At 40.0% G+C, this 20,497-nt stretch overlaps 2 protein-coding genes across 6 annotated transcripts in view; one reads left to right on the top strand and one right to left on the bottom strand.

Moving 5' to 3' along the window:
* Positions 1-549: 549 nt before the first annotated feature.
* tbc1d7 (TBC1 domain family, member 7) lies at positions 550-6,228 on the top strand. Of its 2 annotated transcripts, XM_034703109.1 has the most exons (8): positions 550-800; positions 1,052-1,164; positions 1,312-1,392; positions 2,922-3,112; positions 3,621-3,758; positions 4,450-4,595; positions 5,515-5,644; positions 5,751-6,228. In XM_034703109.1, the coding sequence occupies exons 2-8, from the start codon at positions 1,053-1,055 to the stop codon at positions 5,835-5,837; spliced, it is 885 nt and encodes a 294-aa protein (XP_034559000.1). In that variant the 5' UTR covers positions 550-800; position 1,052; the 3' UTR covers positions 5,838-6,228. The 2 variants fall into 2 exon arrangements, with proteins under 2 accessions (XP_034559000.1, XP_034559010.1); XM_034703119.1 differs by lacking the exon at positions 1,052-1,164.
* The window catches only part of phactr1 (phosphatase and actin regulator 1), a 49,344-nt gene continuing 34,964 nt past the window's right edge, over positions 6,118-20,497 (bottom strand). For 2 of the 4 annotated variants that reach the window (XM_034703067.1, XM_034703075.1), the window contains 12 exons: positions 19,782-19,946; positions 15,923-16,003; positions 15,476-15,598; positions 15,183-15,383; positions 14,830-15,091; positions 13,366-13,550; positions 11,314-11,470; positions 10,495-10,550; positions 10,334-10,395; positions 9,017-9,157; positions 8,852-8,928; positions 6,118-7,446 (listed from right to left, as the gene is read on the bottom strand). In XM_034703067.1, coding sequence (XP_034558958.1) covers positions 7,431-7,446; positions 8,852-8,928; positions 9,017-9,157; positions 10,334-10,395; positions 10,495-10,550; positions 11,314-11,470; positions 13,366-13,550; positions 14,830-15,091; positions 15,183-15,383; positions 15,476-15,598; positions 15,923-16,003; positions 19,782-19,946 — 1,526 coding nt within the window. In that variant the 3' untranslated portion in view covers positions 6,118-7,430. The remainder of the gene's footprint in view (positions 7,447-8,851; positions 8,929-9,016; positions 9,158-10,333; positions 10,396-10,494; positions 10,551-11,313; positions 11,471-13,365; positions 13,551-14,829; positions 15,092-15,182; positions 15,384-15,475; positions 15,599-15,922; positions 16,004-19,781; positions 19,947-20,497) is intronic. The other 2 variants (XM_034703082.1, XM_034703057.1) reach the window with 1 other exon arrangement.

The following is a 20,497-nucleotide window of genomic DNA, read 5'->3' as shown; positions in this document are numbered from 1 at the left end:
TAGTGATCTCACTGCTGAAGCATGGGGATATGGCACCATTTTATGGAATGTTTACAATTCGAAATGAAATTATAATCAATATTTCAGAATAATTCCCACCAATAGAGTATATAGATATATTGGTGGGATGTGTAAGTTTGAATTATTCTGATCCAAATCTTATCTTATAACTGCTGCCAGTGATTGTTTCCTTGATAAAAACGAGTTACCCCAGTTTGAGCCAAAGAGCCATAAATCCCACCTCTACTTTAAATGGTCCAGTGGCTTTCTTAAACTGACATGACACCGGAAACTATGCTGCGTGGATTTAAATTTGCCTTCAGAATAAAAGCAAGTTTAAGCTAGTTTATCATTGCCTGTTTTGTTAGTAGTAAAAAAATATATGATGGCTGCTTTTTTCCGGATGAGTTGAGACTGGTTCATAATCTACGCTGTTGAACTTTGGAAACCAAACACTCTGTCATCCACGATAACAGCAAATAATGAAATACGGTTAGGGATTCCTTGAAGTGGTCCGTTTTTTAAACTGGGTATTTTATTTTGACAGGGTTACCCGGAAGAGATTACAGAACATCAACAAGCCTCTAGCATGTAGCAGACCAAGTAGACAACATTTAACAAACTAATAATGTGGTTTCATGAATCCGTTTGACATTAATGTGTCATGATCTATCTCGTCTTTCGTATTAATGCCAGAAATTATTTGTACAAATCGCATTTTTTTTTTAGGTTACGTCAATGCTATGTAGCTTATGTTGCTGACTAGCATACAGCTGTGGATAGCAAGGTTCCTGATTCAGGTAAGAGTATTAGATCATTTACAACACACTCTTTATGTGCCCTTCTTTCATTCACATGTTGTACTTCACATGAATACTACTAAACTGTACGCTTCAGTTATTGCCAACCTTGTACATGGATAACATGTGGTCTTGCTTTATGCATGCATGTCAGCACAGGGCTTTCACGGGTCTTTGACAGTATGATAAGTTAAGAAAAGCTAGTTCAACTTCACACTCGTGGCTTTTTGGTGATCGTGTGTGTGTCCCAGTATGGCTGACGACCCACAGAGAAATTTCCGCTCAGCATACTATGAGAAAGTGGGCTTCAGGGGAGTGGAAGAGAAGAAGTCACTGGAAATACTGCTCAAAGATAATCCTCTAGGTAGGTGACAGATCATATTTACCAGAAACACGCATTGGGGTGAAGTTCATATCACCATAATGTCACTATGGTCAGGAATTATGTTTGAGGTTGGATGGATGTCTACTGGTTTTTGGTTCTTTAGAAACGTTTTAACTCTTCCAACAGATCTGGAAAAGCTAAGCACCTTCAGTCAGAGGTTTCCTCTCCCCTCCATGTACAGGATCCATGTGTGGAAGGTGTTGTTGGGTAAGTGACTGGGATGGCCTCTAAGGATGATTTTCTATAGTCTATAAAATGTCCAAAACTTTTGAAAAAACAGCACCACAAGTCACATTTGAAAATGAAAGCTCCATATTATCTCTTAGAGAGATAAGATAGAGAAGATATGTATACATCATTGATCCTCAATTGGAGGAAATTATTTCGTTAGAGCAGCTTACAACAAGGGACAGGGCAAAACAACAATCAATCAATCAGTCAGTCAGTCAGTCAGTCAGTCAGTCAGTCAGACAGACTTTATTTATAAAGCACTTCTCATATAATGACATTGTAACACAAAGTGCTGTACATAAAAACAACCTAAAATGGAATAAATTAAGAAAAAGATCCCACCCCATCCCCTGACCCCTAACCCACCCCACAATCCTAAGGTTAAGAACACAATACATGCAACAATAGTAATAAAAACAAACAAAAAAATAAAACAATAAAAAAATAAGTTGCTGAACGAACTGAGGAAATGATCTCATGATATCTTAATGAGGAAACACTGGAGGTAAAATAAGATGTTAAAACTCAACACAGGAAATTAAAATCACCAAAATAAAATACATTTCTAAGATAATAAAAGACTAAAATATTAAACCATTAAAAGAAAATTAGATGCTATACTTAAAAGAATAATAATAATTAAAAAAAAGTACATAAATAAATAAAATTGAATGAAAGTGACTTAAATTTGAACTAGATAATAAATAAATAAATAAACAAATAAATAAATAAAACTGTTATAATAATGGAAATCAGTTAAAAGCGAGACTAAAAAGGTTGGTCTTGAGTTTTCTTTTAAAAATGTTAATGCTCTGGGCAGCCCTCAGATCTCAGGTAGGGTGTTCCACAGTCGTGGGCCGTGATAATAAAAAAACTGCCTCACCGTGAGTCTTAGTTCTTACTTTTGGTACAATTAAAAGTCCACTAGCTGAATACCTGAGGGCTCTCACTGGTTCAAATGATAAAAGCAAATCTGATAAATAAGTAGGGCCAAGCCAAGTTATTTAAAGAAAAAAAAAGACAGAATACTGACCAGGTTGCTGAAAACACACACAGTATGCACCATGACAGGGTGAATTGAATGCTGCTGAGTGATGGGTTGTATTTTTAATCTGATAAAAAATATCAATTTTGCCACAAATCATACACATACATACAGGAATATTATTTTGCCCTTTAATTCTTTAACCCTCCTCCTTCCATGACACATAGCTTAACAATCTAAACACATTGATAGCCATGTGAATGAACAAGTGAATGAAAGCAATGCTTCAAATAAAAAGACAGGAAAAAATCTGATTAGATAAGTAGCAGACTCTTGGATTTAAGAAGGTGAGATGATCATGTGATTTTCTAAATATTTGAACACTATATAACGATTAATCAGAGACACTCACAGACACATCACAACCATGGTCAAAGCTGTAGTCAAGGAATCTTAAGTGATGTTGTGAGCATGCCCCTCCCTGTCACGTCAAACAAGCCAGCTCTCCTGTTCCCTGTAGGTATCCTGCCTCCCCACAGTGATTCTCACGGTCTAGTTGGAGGCTACAGGAAGGAGCAGTACCATGACATCCTGGAGGCTCTGGAGGTGATGCGATACGTCAACTCTTCCACACCCTCCACCCACATCTACCTGCGCATGTTTCAGCTGGAGAACCAGGTGCTCCCGAGGTGCTCGGAGACCTCTGCCCCGGTAAGATGCACAACCATGTGTTGCTGTAGAGACTGAAAAAGCGTCACAACTACCCAGTCAGAGATTCAACAAGAGTTTAAGACGTGTTCATAAATTTGATCTTTTTAAAATCCACCATTTATTAGTTGATTTTCCGTCATCCACAGACCTTTTTCAGATGTATTTTACTGTAATTCTTTTTGTTGTAAAACAATAACACCTCTTTGTTAATCAATAACTTTGTTTAACCTAAAATACCTGGTTTTCTGTTGCTCCCCAATGAGCTGGATTGTAACAGTATCTGTACTCTAATATCATGGTGTTCAAAAACGAGTCAATCAGTTAAATTATGACATGAGGCGCTCTTCATGTTCTAAATACTTTTGTGCACTTGTTTTCAGGTTGTGTTCTGTGACTAATGAGAAACAAACTTCCCACACTACCTTTTTTCAGGTTGCTAGTTCTTAAATTTGTCCTCTAGTATTCCTCAGTGTACTATCAAGTACTATCTATCAATCTATCATTTCAGGATGAAGAGAACGAGGACTTCCTCTCCATCAGTCGAGCCATGGAGGAGATCGTAGATGATCCTATAGATTGCTATTGGCTGATCAAATGTTTCGTCAATCAGTTCCACACAAAGTTTGGAGACTCAGTTCCTCACCTGGTGAGTGGGATGTTTGGATTAAGGGGTAAAAACACACGAGTATTGAATACGTTTTTTATTGGGTTGAATTGGCATTGGACTTTTTTATGGTGTAATTAAAAAAAACAACTTGTTAGCGTATGGTGTCACAATTATTATTATCAATTACATTTTAAAGGAAATAAAACTAAGGGCTTTATTATAATCTGACAGAAATAATGCCCTAAATCCAACAAGTTTATTACTGTAGATGAGTAGCATTTTTGTCATTGTAGCTCCACTATCTCCCAAAATATTCACAATATTTTTTCAGCAAATTAAGCTTTAAGTTTTAAGAAAAGCTTTTTTTTTTTTTTTTTTTTTTAAAGATCAACATTTCTACCATTAAGGTTATATTTCAGTTCTTTGAGCATCTTTTATCCTTCATTAGCTGCAAACAAAGCTCAGTCAATGGTTGATCATCAAACTCAAAGGCATGTTTATCTCAAAGAATCCTAAACCAATCATGGCTCAAGAAGTGTTGCTGCTTCCCCAAAGAATCACACTCGTGCTTGTTTACTTGTTTACAGAGTTTGCAGCATTTCTTGAGTAAATAAATGGAAGCCCTAACATTGAAAGTCGAGCTATCAGTTGTCAGTCCTGGTTAAGGGAAGAGTTACTTTTAAGTCTCATGAATTAAGACCTTGTTTCCTGTTGTTCTGTCTTGCTGCAGCCAAAGAGTCTGGAGCATTATCTGAGTCAGGAGGAACCTCGATTGCTGAACCACCTGAAGAACAGCGGAGCGCTCGCTCAGCTGCCGTACAGCCTCTGGTTCAGGCGCTGCTTCGCCGGCTGCCTGCCCGAGTCCAGCCTGCAGAGGTAAGATTACAGATAAAGGGCAAACATGCTCACCATGGCATCACACACTGAACAAGCCAACACAAAGGAAAGACTCATACAGAGATTTCCTTTACATCAACCTGAGATTTATTATGAAGATAACAATAAAGCTTCGAACCACATTACTACTACTTATATATTTGGCACTGATTCCCTCTGGGATCAGACCTCCTCACTTAACATTCATTTTATTCTATATTTATGATCTAAATGACTTTTATGTAAGCCTGTAATAGTGACTAAGTATTCCTGGGGAGTAAATATGCCTCGTCAAGCTACGTCCACTTAAAGTGCTTGTCTTTTTTTAAACTATCAGGCTTGGGTTGTTCTTATGAGACGCTGGCAATATTGCAGAAAGGATCCCTACAGAGACAGAGCCTTTTGTTACGGAGAGCAGGATGCTTTTATGCAGAAACCACTCTGAAATCTTAGTAGTGGTGGGTGGATTTGAAGTTACACTTTTCTTTTTATGTTTTTGTTTACATATCTGCCTTGATATGTGCATTGTATATTTCTTTGCTCCACCCAAATTTTTAAAAAGTACCCGTGAGGCTTTTAGGATGTTTTTGTTAGCTTCCACTATGATACACTGAAAAGGAGAAAAAAAATCAAATGAGTGCTGAGTTTTGTCTCTGTGGCCTCATGTCTGACAGGATATAATCACTACATGTGGGCAGCGACTGTTATTCATGTTTACAACCTGATATAAAACTTGATGAGATGCTTTCCAAAATCAACCTGGCATTTGTTTGTCTCATATGTTTCTGTTAAGTGACTTTAATTCTGCAAGTTCTCTACCAAAATTGCACACATACTCTAAGTGTGTGTGTTGAATGCAGGGTTGATTTGTGATGCATTCAGGAGCCTTAACTTTACATAAACCACGTTTTTTTTTCAGGGTGTGGGATAAGGTGATCAGTGGCTCCTGTAAGATCCTGGTGTTTGTGGCTTTGGAGATCCTGCTCAGCTACAAGATCATGTTGATGGGCATCAATAGACCTGAAGGCATCGTAAGGTTTCTGTGCAATGTGAGTAAATGACAGAACCGACACTGTAATCATTGTTATTGTCCAACAAAGCAGAAATACATTTCTTTTATGATAAAATCTTACAATAACTTCCCCCTCCTCCCAGATACCGCAGGAAAACACAGATGCCATCGTAACAAAAGCCATTGACTTGTGGCACAAATACTGCGGCACTCCGATGCACGCTGTGTAGCAGCTCTGCAAAGATCTGAGGTGATTTCCCAGGATGCACTCGGACCTGCTCTTAACTCCACAGAGAGACTGACAAAGTGGGGCGTTCACTGTCAGCGGGGATCTCTCTTTGCATGATTGAACTAAAAACTCATCATGGACTACTTTTAATGAGTCAGAGGAGTTGGACGTCGGGACAAAGAAGATAAATGTGGACGAGAGACTGAATGCATGAATGAGCAGCGAAACAAAGAAGCTGATGAGTGTGAATGCACAAAACCCGTTTGGAAAAAGGCAAGGAATCATAAACTTATTTTTTAATAAGTTTCTTTCATTAAGAAACTGCATACATCATAGAAGACTCACAATAAATTAATACTCACATGCAGTTTTTTCTGCTTTACAAAAAAACATTTGAAAAGTCTGACTTTCTTTCTTTATGTACACGTTTTAGAATTCTGAGAATCGCTCAGAACACTTTCAACACACAAGAACAAGAGACAGCGATGTTACTGACTCTTGTTTACGCACACACTCAGATGAACAGTCATAACTCATTCACACAACGAAAACCAGTTCTCCGTCTGGTCGAGACTTCCATTTCATGAGCCGGATGTGGACTGTAAACAATAACAACATGAAAAGTAAGATGACAGCGTTCTCAGGTTTTGTATCAAGAAAGTTCAGAATAAAAAAATGAATTAGAAAAAAAAAGTTCTGAGAGTTCGGCAACATTTTCCTGTGTTTACAGATAAATGTTCTGTAGCAAATGAAATGAGTTAATTTGGCAAGTTTGAAATCCCTGTAAACAATACTGTAGGCACAGTGACACAGTGGGTTACTGAACTCTGAGATGCATTCAAGATCACAACCTCCACAGCAAGTCAAGTTGCTTTGGTTTCAAAATGGGGCTCTGAATTCTGACAGTGTTAAGCTCATGAATGCAGCCCATAAACAGATGAAGAAGAAGAATGGAGAAATCTGAAATTATTGCTGTTGGTTGGTGTGTTTGTGTCAGGAGATCTTACTTTGAGCCGATACTGGCTTGCAGAGAAGGTTTTGGGAATTTGATCCAGATTTATGGACATTTTGGCTTGAGAGTGAGCTGCCTACAACAGCAATAATCTGTTGTAAAAACTTTGATTCCTCAGGCAATAAGAAAACGAGTGTCATCTGTGCCAACACAAGCAAACCCCTCAAAGAAACAAGAAGTCCATTATTTGATAAAAGAGTGAGAACATGGTGAAAGGCAACAAAATCATCCCTTTGTACAAAAAAAGGAAAGAAAATGAACTCCCATCTTCAACATGTCACGTTTCCTGTCCTACAAATTGGCACAGATTCTGATTGATGTCCAAAAAGTGCTGCAAAGTAAAATCACCATCTGTTCATCATAAAAAATGAAAAGCTTTTGAACATCAAGGAGTCTGTCGATCCTCCTCCAGTGTGTTTGCTCCTCTCTCCTGTGAGGCCTGCAGCTCACAGGTTGTGTTCATGTCCAGTCTGTCGACGCTGGAGAGAGGAGCAGTCAGCAAGAGGGCAGCAGGTAGCGATCCCAACACATGAGGCTCAGCGTGGGAGGATAAAAGCATGTCCGAGGTCTGAGTGGACCGGCTTATGGCCGATGAAATCTGTTGACAAGAGAAGGTAAAAGCCTTTTTTAGACACAGGGATGGTTTTCACTTGTGTTCACACTGAAATACTTCAACTAACACGTGGAGGGTGGCCATTAAAATTTGGTAGGCATGCAAGGAGACAGGATGAACTTGAATAGTCATACATAACCCTTCAGTGCTAAATTTGAGGTGAAACTCTTGCATCAAGTGCAGATACCAGAAGAGTCGTGACAGAGGAAAGAATGGTTTAAAACACGACTTCATCTCGGAGGAAGTTGAAAATAGTGCTTTCTTGATAAAGTATTTGAGGTATGCTTGAACATCTTTCAAAAGAAGAGCTTAAAGTTTGTTTCTAAAAGATTTTTGTGCACGTTAGGACACCATCTTTTGCAGAATGACTTGAGCTCATTTTGAGTATGCTTTGGTATAACTTTGAGGAAAAAGGAATCAATGGTTGCTGACAACAAATGGAACTTTAAAAACAAGTAACAAATCTGGCATCAGTCAAAACTGTCAGGAAGCTGTTTTGATCTATATAAAGGCCGAATTCCACCAGATCTGTGTCCGGTCCGTCTCTGATCCTTCACGGCACCTGATCTGGTAGGTTTCTATTCCAGTCAATGTGTTAACCCCCACTGGATCCACTCTGTTGCGTTCCGGCTGCATCTCTGATCTGGCAGGTCGGAACGCAACGGATCAGATACGCAAGACTTCTATTTCTGCCGGATGCTGGGGCACGACGCATCAATTCAGCACAGAGCACATGAAGCGGAACAGGAAGTCAGGCACCAAAACAAAATGAAAACGCGGTTAATTTTCAGAATAAAACACTCCGTTTTATCGTTAGATCGTTTTTAACTTCACTATGACGAAAAAAATGTCATTTTGAGTGGAACCAGGCCTGGAGTCAACAAGTCAAAGGTTTTCAGAGGCCAATAAAGACAACCTGGATGAGGAGAGAAGGAGGAGAATCCTTGATTCAGTGATTGAGGCAGGAAAACCTCTGTCACCTGACTCCAGCTGTCCAGCGGTCCTGCTCCGTGCTGTGTTCCGAAAATTCAACCGGCGGGTGTTGATGGACGAGAGCGCACGGAGCTGGACCACAGTGGATCGGAGACAGACCGGACACGGATCTGGTGGAAGTCCCGTGTAAGAGTGAGGTACGAGAACACTGCTGCAATTACTGCATAGCACCACAAGGGGTGCTACTCAAGGTACCACAGAGCTGCCTAAATTACCATGGGTGCCTTTCTTTTATTGTAATGACATCCAAAGTCAAAATCATTGATCTAAATATTCTATTAACTCCCTTAATATAAGGCAATCGGCCCAGATGATGGAGAAATAAAACCTATAAACGTATAGTACATATAAATACCTCTTTGCACAGTAAGCAGACAAGGGTGTATTTCTGTCTCACCTGGTCAGATGCCTGCTCGACTCATGCACCTCCATCTCTGTGCTTTTAAACTCGTTCAGCTCCTTCCTGATGGCAGCCTGTACAACACACACACATACTTATTTACATTCATCATAAACGTACAGAGTTCCTCTGTTCGTGAAGAAATCAGTGAGTCAAGCCGACCTTATCAGCAGCGGTTAGCCGAGTCCACGGCTTGTCCGCTCGCCTGTCGTAGTCCTGAGCCTCGGCCACCTCCACGTAGTCGCTGAAGCGGATCAGGATCTTCGCCTCCCTCAGCTCCTCCACAGTGGGCCTCTGGCTCAGCTGGAGATAACAGACATGCAGCACATGTTAGAAGCTCATGCTTGTGTCTGAAAAGTTGCTTCCTCATTACTCTCTGGTTAAAATAAGGGGAAAACATTTTAGAGCAAGGTATGAAGTTATGGTCCTAAATCAAAATACTTATGATTCACAACAATCCTCTCTCCTCTTTTTCTTTCTTTGTAGAGGTAAAATGGATCAATAAAACACTAAAAAGCAACCAGATGTATGTTTTAAAAAAATTTGTTTTATCTTGTTAAATGAAAGCATGTCTTTATTTTTTATCCCCTGCAGTGATTGTAAACTGACTGTCAGGGGGTTGTGGTCAAAATTAGACACTAGTGAACATCATCTGGGGCTGAAGGATGCAGGGAACGAGACTTTTCACTACTTGCTAAAATTATACAAGTAATGAAATAATGGAGCGATAAAAAAAACCAAGTGATGAAGTGACAGCTGATAAATTGAAATGCAGACATCATGAATCCTCTCGCCTTTACTTAGGTTACACAATCATCCAGATAAAAAGCTAACTTTATATTTTGGTAGATGTTTTATGTGTCCTGCTTTGGACTGATCGTTTGGAGCACTGTCCTTACTCTGTCTTGTCCTGTGCTGTTTGTCTGAGTAAAACGAGGCTGACACACTCGCTGTAAACCAAATCCATCCATGAGTACAAATAAATCAACCTCAAACTTTTCTTTACTTTATTTTATAAATGTACCTTTGCTTCAAGTCTCACAATGGCTCTGAAAATCACTGATTGTTATAAAGCAAGGAAAACTCTATAGATGTCCAATAATCTTTTATAAATGACTACTCGTCTCCAATTTTCCTGCTAATTTTGCTTTACTACCATTCAGTCATTTCGGAGGTGTAACCACAATGAACTTTATCTCCACTGCTCTTAAAATAAGTAAATAAAAGTGTTGAAAATGTCCTAACATAGAAAATACAAACAGAACATGAAGTTATATAAAAGCAGTAACATTACAGTCCAGCAGCAGTGATGGAGGTGACTGTTCTCACACCAATCACAGAGTAAGGGGGATGATGTAACAGACGATACAATCAGCCTTTCTGAAGGGTGGCAGTTCTGTCACTATGGCAACCATACTTTACTGGTGCTGCAGCTGGGGGTTATGAGAACCCATCACAGCCTCCACCTGAGAGTCGTACCTTTTTGGATAAATGTCTCTTGATCTCCCTCTTCTCCTCCTGCTCCTCCTGATCGTTCCGAGCTGTCAGAAGAAAAGAATCACAGAGTGTTCACGCTCACGCTGAGGAACAATATGTTATCATTATTATTAAAATCATTATAATTACTGTGCTTTACTTACGTTTGAGTATATTCCTCTGCTCCAGCTCCTCTGCTGTGGGCCGCTGACTCAACCGCCTGAAAAACAGTGACACTTCTATTTCAGGAAACTATTTCTAGGATTTTATTTGTATGTGTTTCCTTTCAGTGCATCATCACTCTGCCGGATTCATACACAATCTCCTGCAGGCAGAGACATCTGACTGCAGTATATACAGGTCGCCATTTAATGCACTATGAGGTTGCATTTAATAAATCTGCAGGAACTGACCTGAGGATGGTGCAGGGATTCACGCATGGTGTGAACATGATGATCGAAGAAGTAAATATGTGATAAAATGAGGAGGCTGAGAGAGTTAAAAATAGAAGTCACTAACGGCGAACAGCACCAATGTGAGATCCTTAATACCACAGTGTAAGGTATTTTTATCATTCTAAGAGTTATAATAATACATTTAACTCTGCACACACTGCTTGGTGTCCTGATGTAGAAAAGAGGAGATGTACTATCCAGACCAACCTTTGATCTTTACCTGCCGCTTTCACCTCTACTACATGCTGTACTCCACTTTCTATTTTCCACATGTCTGCTTGCCTTGCAGCAGCCCCTCAGCTTTAATCTCTCTCCTCCTCACTCCATTATGACTCGTCATCCATCATCCGTTCCTGCAGGTCAAATCAATCATCGCTAACATGGGAGCCGAAGCACTTTGCTGGTCCCCTGGTCTTCATGTAGAGTAACGTGTGTGTCTGCACATGGGTTTGATTTGTGGCTCTGTGCCCGCGAAGTCTCTGCACGTGTGCTGCTGTTGTTGTTGTTGGTGCTGCTGCTGTGGCTCACCTGGTCAGTTTGGTGGCTGTTTGTTGTCGGGACTCGATTCTCTCCTGGTCCGACTGCAGCTGCAGGATGTTTTTCTCCTCCAGCTCCCTCTTGGACGGTCGGTTACTTATCTTGATGGCCAGAGAGTCCTTCCGTAACACCTTCATGGCCAGTGTGCCTACAATGAACAGCAACAACAATAACTGATTAAACACTGCTCACATCAGGTTTAACAAAGAGACGTACTGTGGGGATGCATCAATGTATCAGCTTAGCATGGGTATCAGCACTATTGATGAACACCCACCATCAACACATGAGCCCACATCAGTAGCTGATTTGTATCTGTTGTTTCACATCAAACTAAAGCTGGCATGTCAGTATACGTGGCTGCTGATTCAGAGGAGAGATTTTTTTACTGGTCAGGAGAAGTCATCTGTTGAACAAGCTCTGGTTTGACATAAGGGTGACAGGTGCTGCACGCACGTGTGATTTGTTTTCATGTTCAAAAATCAAAGATAGTGTCGATAGTGTGGGAGTACTACACTGTCTCTGAGAGAGTTGCAGTTTATAAGACGTTCCAGAGACATTTTCAAGAGGAGTGACTACAAGCAAAGATATAAATTATTCAAATTTCATGGCTCATTTGGGAATAGACACCAAGAATTACAAAATGTAAAAAAGACAAACATTGGAATCTTCTGTTGGCTAATTTGTTATTACATTGGTATTAGTAACAGCCTCACTTTCACAATCATGCATCCCTTATTATTTTGCATTTGGACCATGTGGGTTCCACTAAATGAAGCCTTAATTTTGACGCTCCCAAAAAATCCCTATCTTGAATTTCACCTTGAAAAAGAACTCAACAGGACCACCCAACAAAAGGTTAAGCTGTTTACTTAAATTAAAAACAGAAAGGGGTCCATTTTCCACATCCTAAAAGAAACTAAACGAGAGAGAGAGAGAGAGAGAGAGAGAGAGAGAGAGAGAGAGAGAGAGAGAGAGAGAGAGAGAGAGAGAGAGAGAGAGAGAGAGAGAGAGAAAAGGAGGGAGGAAAGGTAAAAAAAAAAACCCACGTGGCTCCACTTTCTCCATGCCTAACTGCCACCTCATTAATTCAAAAAATAAATCTTCTACGAAGATCGAAGGACCTTATGACTAATGATTCAGCCATCCTTCCAGCACATGACATTCTATGTCACAAATCCAAAAACATTTAAAATATTATAAGAAAATACTTACAGCATAATGAACTTTTACCATCTTTTTATAAATGTATATATTCATCTTAATCCTTATAAATTAACTATCTATGTAAATTGTTATTTTGCACATGAACTTAAATTCTTACATGATACATTGTATTTAGGCTCTTACAGACCATTTTATTCATGGTGTCAGACGAGAAGTCTTTTTAAATTTCTGCTAATGTTGTTGGAAAGCAACATTGTATTGACAGATATCGTGAGAGCTTGTTGCTGACGCAATGCATATATTTCCCCCCGATTTGACCTTCTGGAAATTAAGTTGTAGTTTTGAGGGTTCAGAGGACATGTTGATAGGGGGATAGGATATAAAAATGGGTTCAATTGATACTATATTAGATATTTGTATAAATATTCTAGAGAAAATCTCCGCTTACGTTCACTTCTCCTATTCAAGCAAATAATCAGGACTAGCCCATCGTGTCCAACTCATGAGTTGCACCGGAGTTTGCTGACTCTGGTACAACGCATACAATAATAAGATTCACATTTAAGACTGTATATGTTCCCTTTACAAATAAATTGAATACAAGGAGAAATTAGCATGACACAGATGACTCACAGGAGGTGGTTTTCTTTGTGAACCAACTCTCAATTTGCGGTATAAGAAAGAAAAATGTTATTCTTCCCAAGAGTTGTTGAAAATGAAACCAACCGTTTTCTATCATGTTTCTATCAATTGATCCATTGGAATTTAATGTTTGTCAGCTCTTCTGTGCTCCAGCAGCAATGAAAGTCAGGTAATGAACCTTTACATTTCAGTGTCTCATTGTTGTCGAGAAAAAAACCTTCCAGAAACACCTACTTGTAAAAAACGTGTCATCATCCTCCTCTTCATCATCCTCCTCTTCCTCGTCGTCTTCCTCTTCATCCTCTTCTTCCTCCTCCTCTTCCTCGTCCTGGTACATACCAGGCATGTCCTCACTGGGGAGGTTCTCTTTGTCCTCGTCACACTGGATCATCACTGTGGGAACGCCGTGAATCATGGAGCTGAAGGATGGAGGGAGACGTGGGGGAAAAAGTTCAGAGTTGTGTGCTCAGAAACAACAGGAGAGAAGCTGTGCAGAAGAGTGTGATGAGAGTCAAATATGCAGTCCAACAAGGCGCTCATAAATCAGCTGTTCAGTCAAAATAAAGAGTAACCCAGTGAGAGAAGGGCAACTAATTAAAATAAAAACTGCAAAATAAGACCTATTTATTATTTGAAAATAACAGGTATACATTCAAAGAGCACATCAGTGAGCACAGCCTGGCTTGTAGATAATAATAAACGTTTCAGCAGAAATTTGAGGAGTTTCTATTCAGCTTGATGAAAGAAATGTCAAAACGTGGTGATTTAATTGTTTTAATATTAACTGATGGATCCAGTTTACATACTGTGCTATTGAAAAGTTAAAAATACCATTTCTGGTGACGCCACTTTGGACAAAATCAACATTTTTTTTCCAGGAAGAAGACTACACCCTGTAGGACCAAGCACCGAACCTGGGGCGACATGGCTTACTCCATTGCTGCCCCTGCCCTCTGAAACTCCCTCCCCAAACACATACGCAACTCCACTGACCTACAAACATTCAAATCCCACCTCAAAACACACCTCTTCAGAACTGCTTTTAATTGTTAATGTTTTTATTTCCACTGTGTTTCTAACTTGTTTCTTTTATTGTGTCTTTTGTTGTGTGCTATTTGTGAAGTGTCTTTGAGTTCTGTGAAAAGCGCTATATAAAAAAAATGTATTATTATTCTTATTATTATTACATTTCCCATGAGCACCATCACCTACTGTGATAAAGATGTGTCAAAAGAGTGCATTTGTTGTTGAGGCAAATTAATGAATAAAGATCTTCTTTTTAATCCTACTTGCTCTTTTTCAGACAACTTTTAGCAGGATGCAGAATGATGACTTAATCTGTTGATTTGTAGCTACGTCAAATTATTTCCTGTGACGTAACAACGACTTAACTTAATAACTGTTACAAAAGGTGAGCAGATGTACCAGTTTCCGTCAAAGTTCAAAATTTTACTCGACTTGGACCAAGTAGACTGAATGTTTTGAACCAACAAGGAGAGATTTCAAGTCTTTGTAGAGTAAATGAGTGAGGATATGTGACCACTCTATCTAAGGATGATACTTCAAATGATCATTTCTATTTAATTAAACTTAATTTCACTTCAAAAGAACAAATCTGATATTACGTTAGGTGCTGAATGTAAAGTGATGCTTCTCAAAACACTTTGAATTTGATCTCCACATCATGCTGCTTCTCACCTCTCAAACCTCTGCATTGTAAGGGCCAGGGTCTTGTTGAGCTCCTCTATGATCCGGCTAGGGGGGTGGAGCGCAACTGGCATCGTCCCATACTGCAAGGAGTGGCCTCCTATCGAAGCGTGGCTGGAGGGGGCGGGGCACTTCTGGAAGGCGAGCGGAGAGGGCTCCATGCTCCCTGCAGGTACGGAGATCAGAATCTTCTTTAGAGGTAGAGGAGGTGACAACTTCACCGACATACATGGCAGCTTCACTGGGGCTCCGTCTGCATGGAGAGGTGTGTGTGTGTGAGAGGATTAGACAAGCACACACAGATTCATACATTCAGGAATGAGCGTGCATGTAGGCAGATATACCTGTGATGTGATTAGGTAGCCTGTTGAAGGGTTTGGGTGGCAGCGCTGGAGGTTGTTTGTGTAGCGTGGGAGGTCTGTGCGGTGACTCGGCGCCGTCAGAGGGGTAAACCGTTGACTTCTTCATGGGCGGAGCCTGGATGGATTTTTGGGTGTGGTCCTGATGGCATGCACCTTCACTGGACATCTGAAACTCCAGAGAGCCTTGGGAGAGGGAAGAGAAGAATAAAACACCCAGGTTCTCTGATTTAAAGCTGAAGATAAGGGGACATCAGTGCTGAGGCTCTGCTGCTTACTTCCAGCTGCAGCCGCTCCCTCCATCAGCTCAGTACTGTCACGCTCAGATAGGCCGGAGCCAAGCACCGGAGAGCGCCCATTCTCCATTTTCACCTCCTCTCGTACAACAGAGCAAGAGCCGTCTGTGCAGACAGAAAATTGTATGAAAATCAACATATATTGATATTCTTACAGCAAATAATAAGTAAAACGGCCAAAACAGTCTTTGTTGAAGCTTCTTCATTGTCACAAGCTGCTGATTTTTCATGTTTTAGATCAGTGTTAGTTAGTTGGACCTTCAGATAGACAAAATAAACCGCCTCAAGACTTTTGCTCTGTAGGTACTGTTGCATGTTATCTTTTTGACATTTTGCATATTAAATGTGCTTTATCGGAGTGGGTAATGGGATTCAAAGAGATCTGGTTTATCATATCACATAAATTAATATTGTTTTCTCAAGCCTCACCTTTCTCGTACACCTCCTTCAGCACTCCCTTCTTGATGAGCTCGTCTCTGCTCTGACGAGTCGACATCTTTCTCTCAAGCACTGAGGGAGCACAGATGACACAAGGTTAAAAACACAACAAAGAGGAGCACTGACAAACTGCTGGTCTGCTGCTGTGTACTTAGAAACACATTTATTGGGGTGGAGGCATGTGTCAGTTGGAACTTGCTGCCTCGGTCATTGTTGCTGCCCTGTAATGATCCTGTGACTGAAGCTTTGAAAAAACTCAGAGGGGTGATGTTTATCATTAAACAGCAGAAGAAAGAATAAACATTTAGTGTGAAGTAAGTCTTAATTTTTTTGCTTATCCTTTCTGTTTCCCTTCATCTGTTCTGTTGTGTAAGTGTGGAAACTAGAGTGTGAAAGATTGCAGGTTTGGGTTAGTCTGGTTCTGCTCAAGGTTTCTGCCTGTTAAATGAAGTTTGTCCTTGATGCTGTAACTTGCTAAATGCTGCAAAGTGCTCTGCTCATGGTGGATTAAGATGAGATCAGACTGAGTCCTGTCTGTAAGAGGGGACTGGATCTTATCCTGTCTTGATGTTGACTCTTTGTTAATAATATAACATAGAGTAAGGTCTAGATCTGCTCTTTTTGTAAAGCGTCTTTGGATAACATTTGTTGTGATTTGGCGCTACATAAATAAAGATTGACAGATTGATTAACTACAATACATGAATGTAGATTATTTAGATATGCACATATACTGCATATAAAAAAGGGCATTACAATTCTATAAAAATGACATCACATTAATATTTCTGTACATCCTGTTTGTTGTACTCTAAAAGTCTTTATTTTCAAACAAATTCATTTTCCTATTGTGCCTTATGCGCTTCATCTAAAGACTCCAATTCAGTTTGTTTATTTAGATATTTTTGTGCATTTTGCCTTTATTTTGATAGGACAGCTGAAGAGAGACAGGAAACATGGGGAGAGGAGAGCTGGGAAAACAAGCAGCAAATGGTTGAGGCCGGGAGTTGAACCTGCGGCTGCTGCGACAAAGACTATAGCCACTGTATATGGGGCATGTGCTTAGATCACTAGGCCAAAGATACCTCTCAAATTCAAGTTTAATTGACATTTATAATCATGCATGGTACATTATATGATTATATTTCTTTCATAGTAGTTCATTCATTTTTAAACTCTACCTTTTCCTAATGATTTTGTTTTTATTCACAAAATAAATGCCAAACAATTTTTTCTGGAAGTACTGTCAGTGAAGTTAGTTGGAAGCCGGTGAGTGAAAATGATCAAAGATATTCACAGGACAACAAGTTGATTATAAAAAGACCTGGGGCCTCATGTACAAAGGGTGTATGCAGAAAAACGTGGCGTACGCTCTTCTTCACGGCAAAGTTCAGATGTATCAAGAGTGAAATGACCGTGGAAATGTGCTGTAACTCACGCAAATGTCATGGCTGGCATACGCACGATTCTACAGCGGTTGATCCTTGCGAATTCCATGCAAGTCTTTGTACATGAGGCCCCTGGTTAATGTGAAGGCTAACTGAACAGGTGAGAGAACAATACGAGACTTCATGGGAATAACGTGTAAGTTCCTGTTACTGTGAACCAACAATGAGGGGAAGAAATTAAGGCAGGTCAGCACAGAAACAATCAAATAAACTGTAAACTTCCATGAGTAACCAGAAGTGCAAAAAATTCTGCAGAAGTTATGCCCCAATTGTGCCAAAATGAGTATTGTCCTTGGTCATCAACATGCAGTAAAAGGTCAGTTTATGCCTGAGGGAACCCTAAATCCTGAATTAAATACAAACTTTCTCAATAAGGAGAGATTATTTCACAGTATCAGACCACGATGGACCGTGAATGAATACCCTCCTGATTTAATCCACCCGGACAGACGGATGGCAAGAGTCCAGCAGTAACACATGGCGCTCTCAGCGTGTATCTACCTGCGTTCAGGGGCGTACTGTACACTGTATTCTGTGTTTTATTTGCATACAGAGAGAGGAAGCAGGTTTCAGTGACCCGCTGTGACAGCTGGGAGAACAGCTTGACTGTAGGAAGCCTCTCGTCGCCCCTCTGCTGCGTCTCTCACTGAGAACAGGATATCAAAGCCAGCTGAGAAACAACAACCGCTCACGGATCAGACGCTTCCCTCCATCTCTCGGCTTTCTGCACGGAGCATATTGCAACTGAGAGGCAGACATATGTACTTAAATCAAGGGTTCCTCTGATACTGAGGCTAACGTCGCTCTGGAGGAAGAAGTTCATTCACTCACAGTCATAGTTTAATGCTGATTTGTTGCTGCAGTTCACCTTTAGTATCGGCTATACTCAGCTGCTGTGTTTGCGTCTCTAATGAACGCAGAAAAGAACAGCTTTTAGCTTTAAATGTCTGAACCAGGTATAATAAATATAAACGGTGTACAATTAACTTTTTCACTTAATTTTATTCCCCCCACACTCTTTGTTCTTCCTTTTTTAGTTCAACATTTCTGCAGATGTTTTTTTCCCTTAATTTTTACTTCTCCAAATGTTCTTACATTATATGTTTCCCTATTTTCTAACACGTTTGTAACATACAAAGTCATATAACTGCATTGAAGTAAGGGGCAAAACTAAAAGTTATTTAAAATAATACTAAATAAAAAAAAAAAAACCTTGAGTATTCTCTGAAATGAAGGTTGTAAATCTATAAAAAAATATGAACACAATGTTTTGCAAGAAAAAAATCGGTCTTCAGATGTCTCAATTGTATATATTTTTTAAACCGTAAATTCAGAGGTTTACTGGGGTTTTTTTTCCCCTGAAAATGAAGCAACATGTGCAAGCTAGTCCAAGCCGACAAATCAGGTTGCACCTGACATATATCTCCTCCCACTACCTCTGATCTACCATGGCAACTGATGCCCTGCACTAATGCTCTGCTCAAACCTTCAGCCCCTTCGCCTCCCCAGCATCCACCTACAGCCTTCAGCCAGGGGTTTCAGACATGATCTCATCACTCCTTCAGTTTCTGCATGTAAAAGAAATCTGCAAGGAGCGATGAGGTCAGAGCCTAGATACCGAACACAATGTTCTCCTGCTGCTGGAATAAAAGTTTCAACAAACCAATACAACATGAACTGTCTGACTGACACGTGACTTTACTATGAGAGAATATTCTACTATTTGTCACAATATAAGAGTTTGATATATGAGACTTGACTGCTTGAAAGTTTTTTCTATAAATATTACATCATTTTTTTCTGCAATACAAAGTATAGTACAGTATTACTAGTGAGGCTATATGCATATATTAACATACGACTACATTAGTGGACATGATGCTACATGTAGTTAGATCTATAATGCTAATGAGCATTAAATGTCATTTATGAACTGTTGTTAAATGTCATGTTTATTGACTACAATCATGTTTTTTTTTCCTCCTGCAGCCAGAGAGACGACTGGAAGGAACAGCAAGCTATCAACTTGTGTTATCCTCAACACCTTGCATTCTTTATCTGTGACAGACGTAAGTTTATTTCTACAGTGGTTACTTTAAATGAGTTAGAGGAAGTCAAACAGTTCCGTAAGAAGCAGACCGAGCAGTGGTGTCCTGCAGATGAAGAAGCAGCAGGACCTGCAACCTCTCATCATGATCATACACTGTAGATCTTTGCTGCAGCCTTATATCAACCTCCTGCTCGGCAACTCTGCCACTCTGAGCCGCCGTTCATCAATGCTGCTGTTGCGTGATGCAACAGGGAGACATTTATCTCCAGTCTGTCAGAGAGGTGAGTGGAGCAGCAGTAGGAGTGGGGTGATGATGGATGTGTTGTGTTTTTACATTGGTTTCTGTTCTCACCAGCTGAGGTCTGTTTGAACTTTTCACTCTTCTTCTTCCTCCACTTCCATGGTTTGAACAGACGTCCTAGGTTGGCGAATTTGCTCCGTCGCCGTATGGGAGGTGTGTGTGTGCCTGGAACCAGCGAATCAGAGCGCATCGCTGCCAACCTCTCCACTTCCTCAGCTGGAAAACAGAAGAGGAACAACAAGCTCATTAACAGGCAGGTAAACAACTCTGATAAAAAAAGCTTCTGACTCACACGATGCATTTCTTCTTTTACCTCTCGCACATTAACAGTAGTATTAAAGTGTGTTTCTCATGTAGGCATCGATCTTAAATCTTGAAAAAGGTTTACAGCTGTAGTCATAAGCTGATAAGTTATTAGATAAACTAACAAAAGTCAATCAGAAACTGCTTTGTTAATCTACTTATCATCTACACACAAACTCCTGACATTTTCTAGATCATTTTGGAACTTTCAGGCTTTTATATTTTCAGGAACTTGCCTTTCACACGAGAACCTCAGAGCAGGTTACTCAAACAGTGGAAAACCGCCTGTGTGTGTGTTGCATGTAAAATAACAGAGCGTATGAACTGAATTTCCCCTCTGGGAGTAATACTGTATGTCACCCTCTTCTTTTCAAAACATACTGTTAACTGATGCAAGGAGTAAGTAAAGAGGCAAAACTCCACTCAACGTAAACAAGATTAGCCCACCCATTCACTCAGTAAAT

The sequence above is a fragment of the Notolabrus celidotus genome, chromosome 2 (assembly GCF_009762535.1).
Source record: "Notolabrus celidotus isolate fNotCel1 chromosome 2, fNotCel1.pri, whole genome shotgun sequence".
NCBI lineage: Eukaryota > Metazoa > Chordata > Actinopteri > Labriformes > Labridae > Notolabrus > Notolabrus celidotus.
The sequence above is the reverse complement of the archived record's forward strand: the minus strand, read 5'-3'. Positions and strand labels throughout refer to the sequence as shown.

Coding starts and splice junctions, on each gene's coding strand:
- tbc1d7 (XM_034703109.1), top strand. CDS start 1,053: ATGGCTGACGACCCACAGAGAAATTTCCGCTCAGCATACTATGAGAAA. Junction 3,759..4,449: donor GAGACTCAGTTCCTCACCTG/GTGAGTGGGATG, acceptor GTCTTGCTGCAG/CCAAAGAGTCTGGAGCATTA. Junction 4,596..5,514: donor CCCGAGTCCAGCCTGCAGAG/GTAAGATTACAG, acceptor TTTTTTTTTCAG/GGTGTGGGATAAGGTGATCA.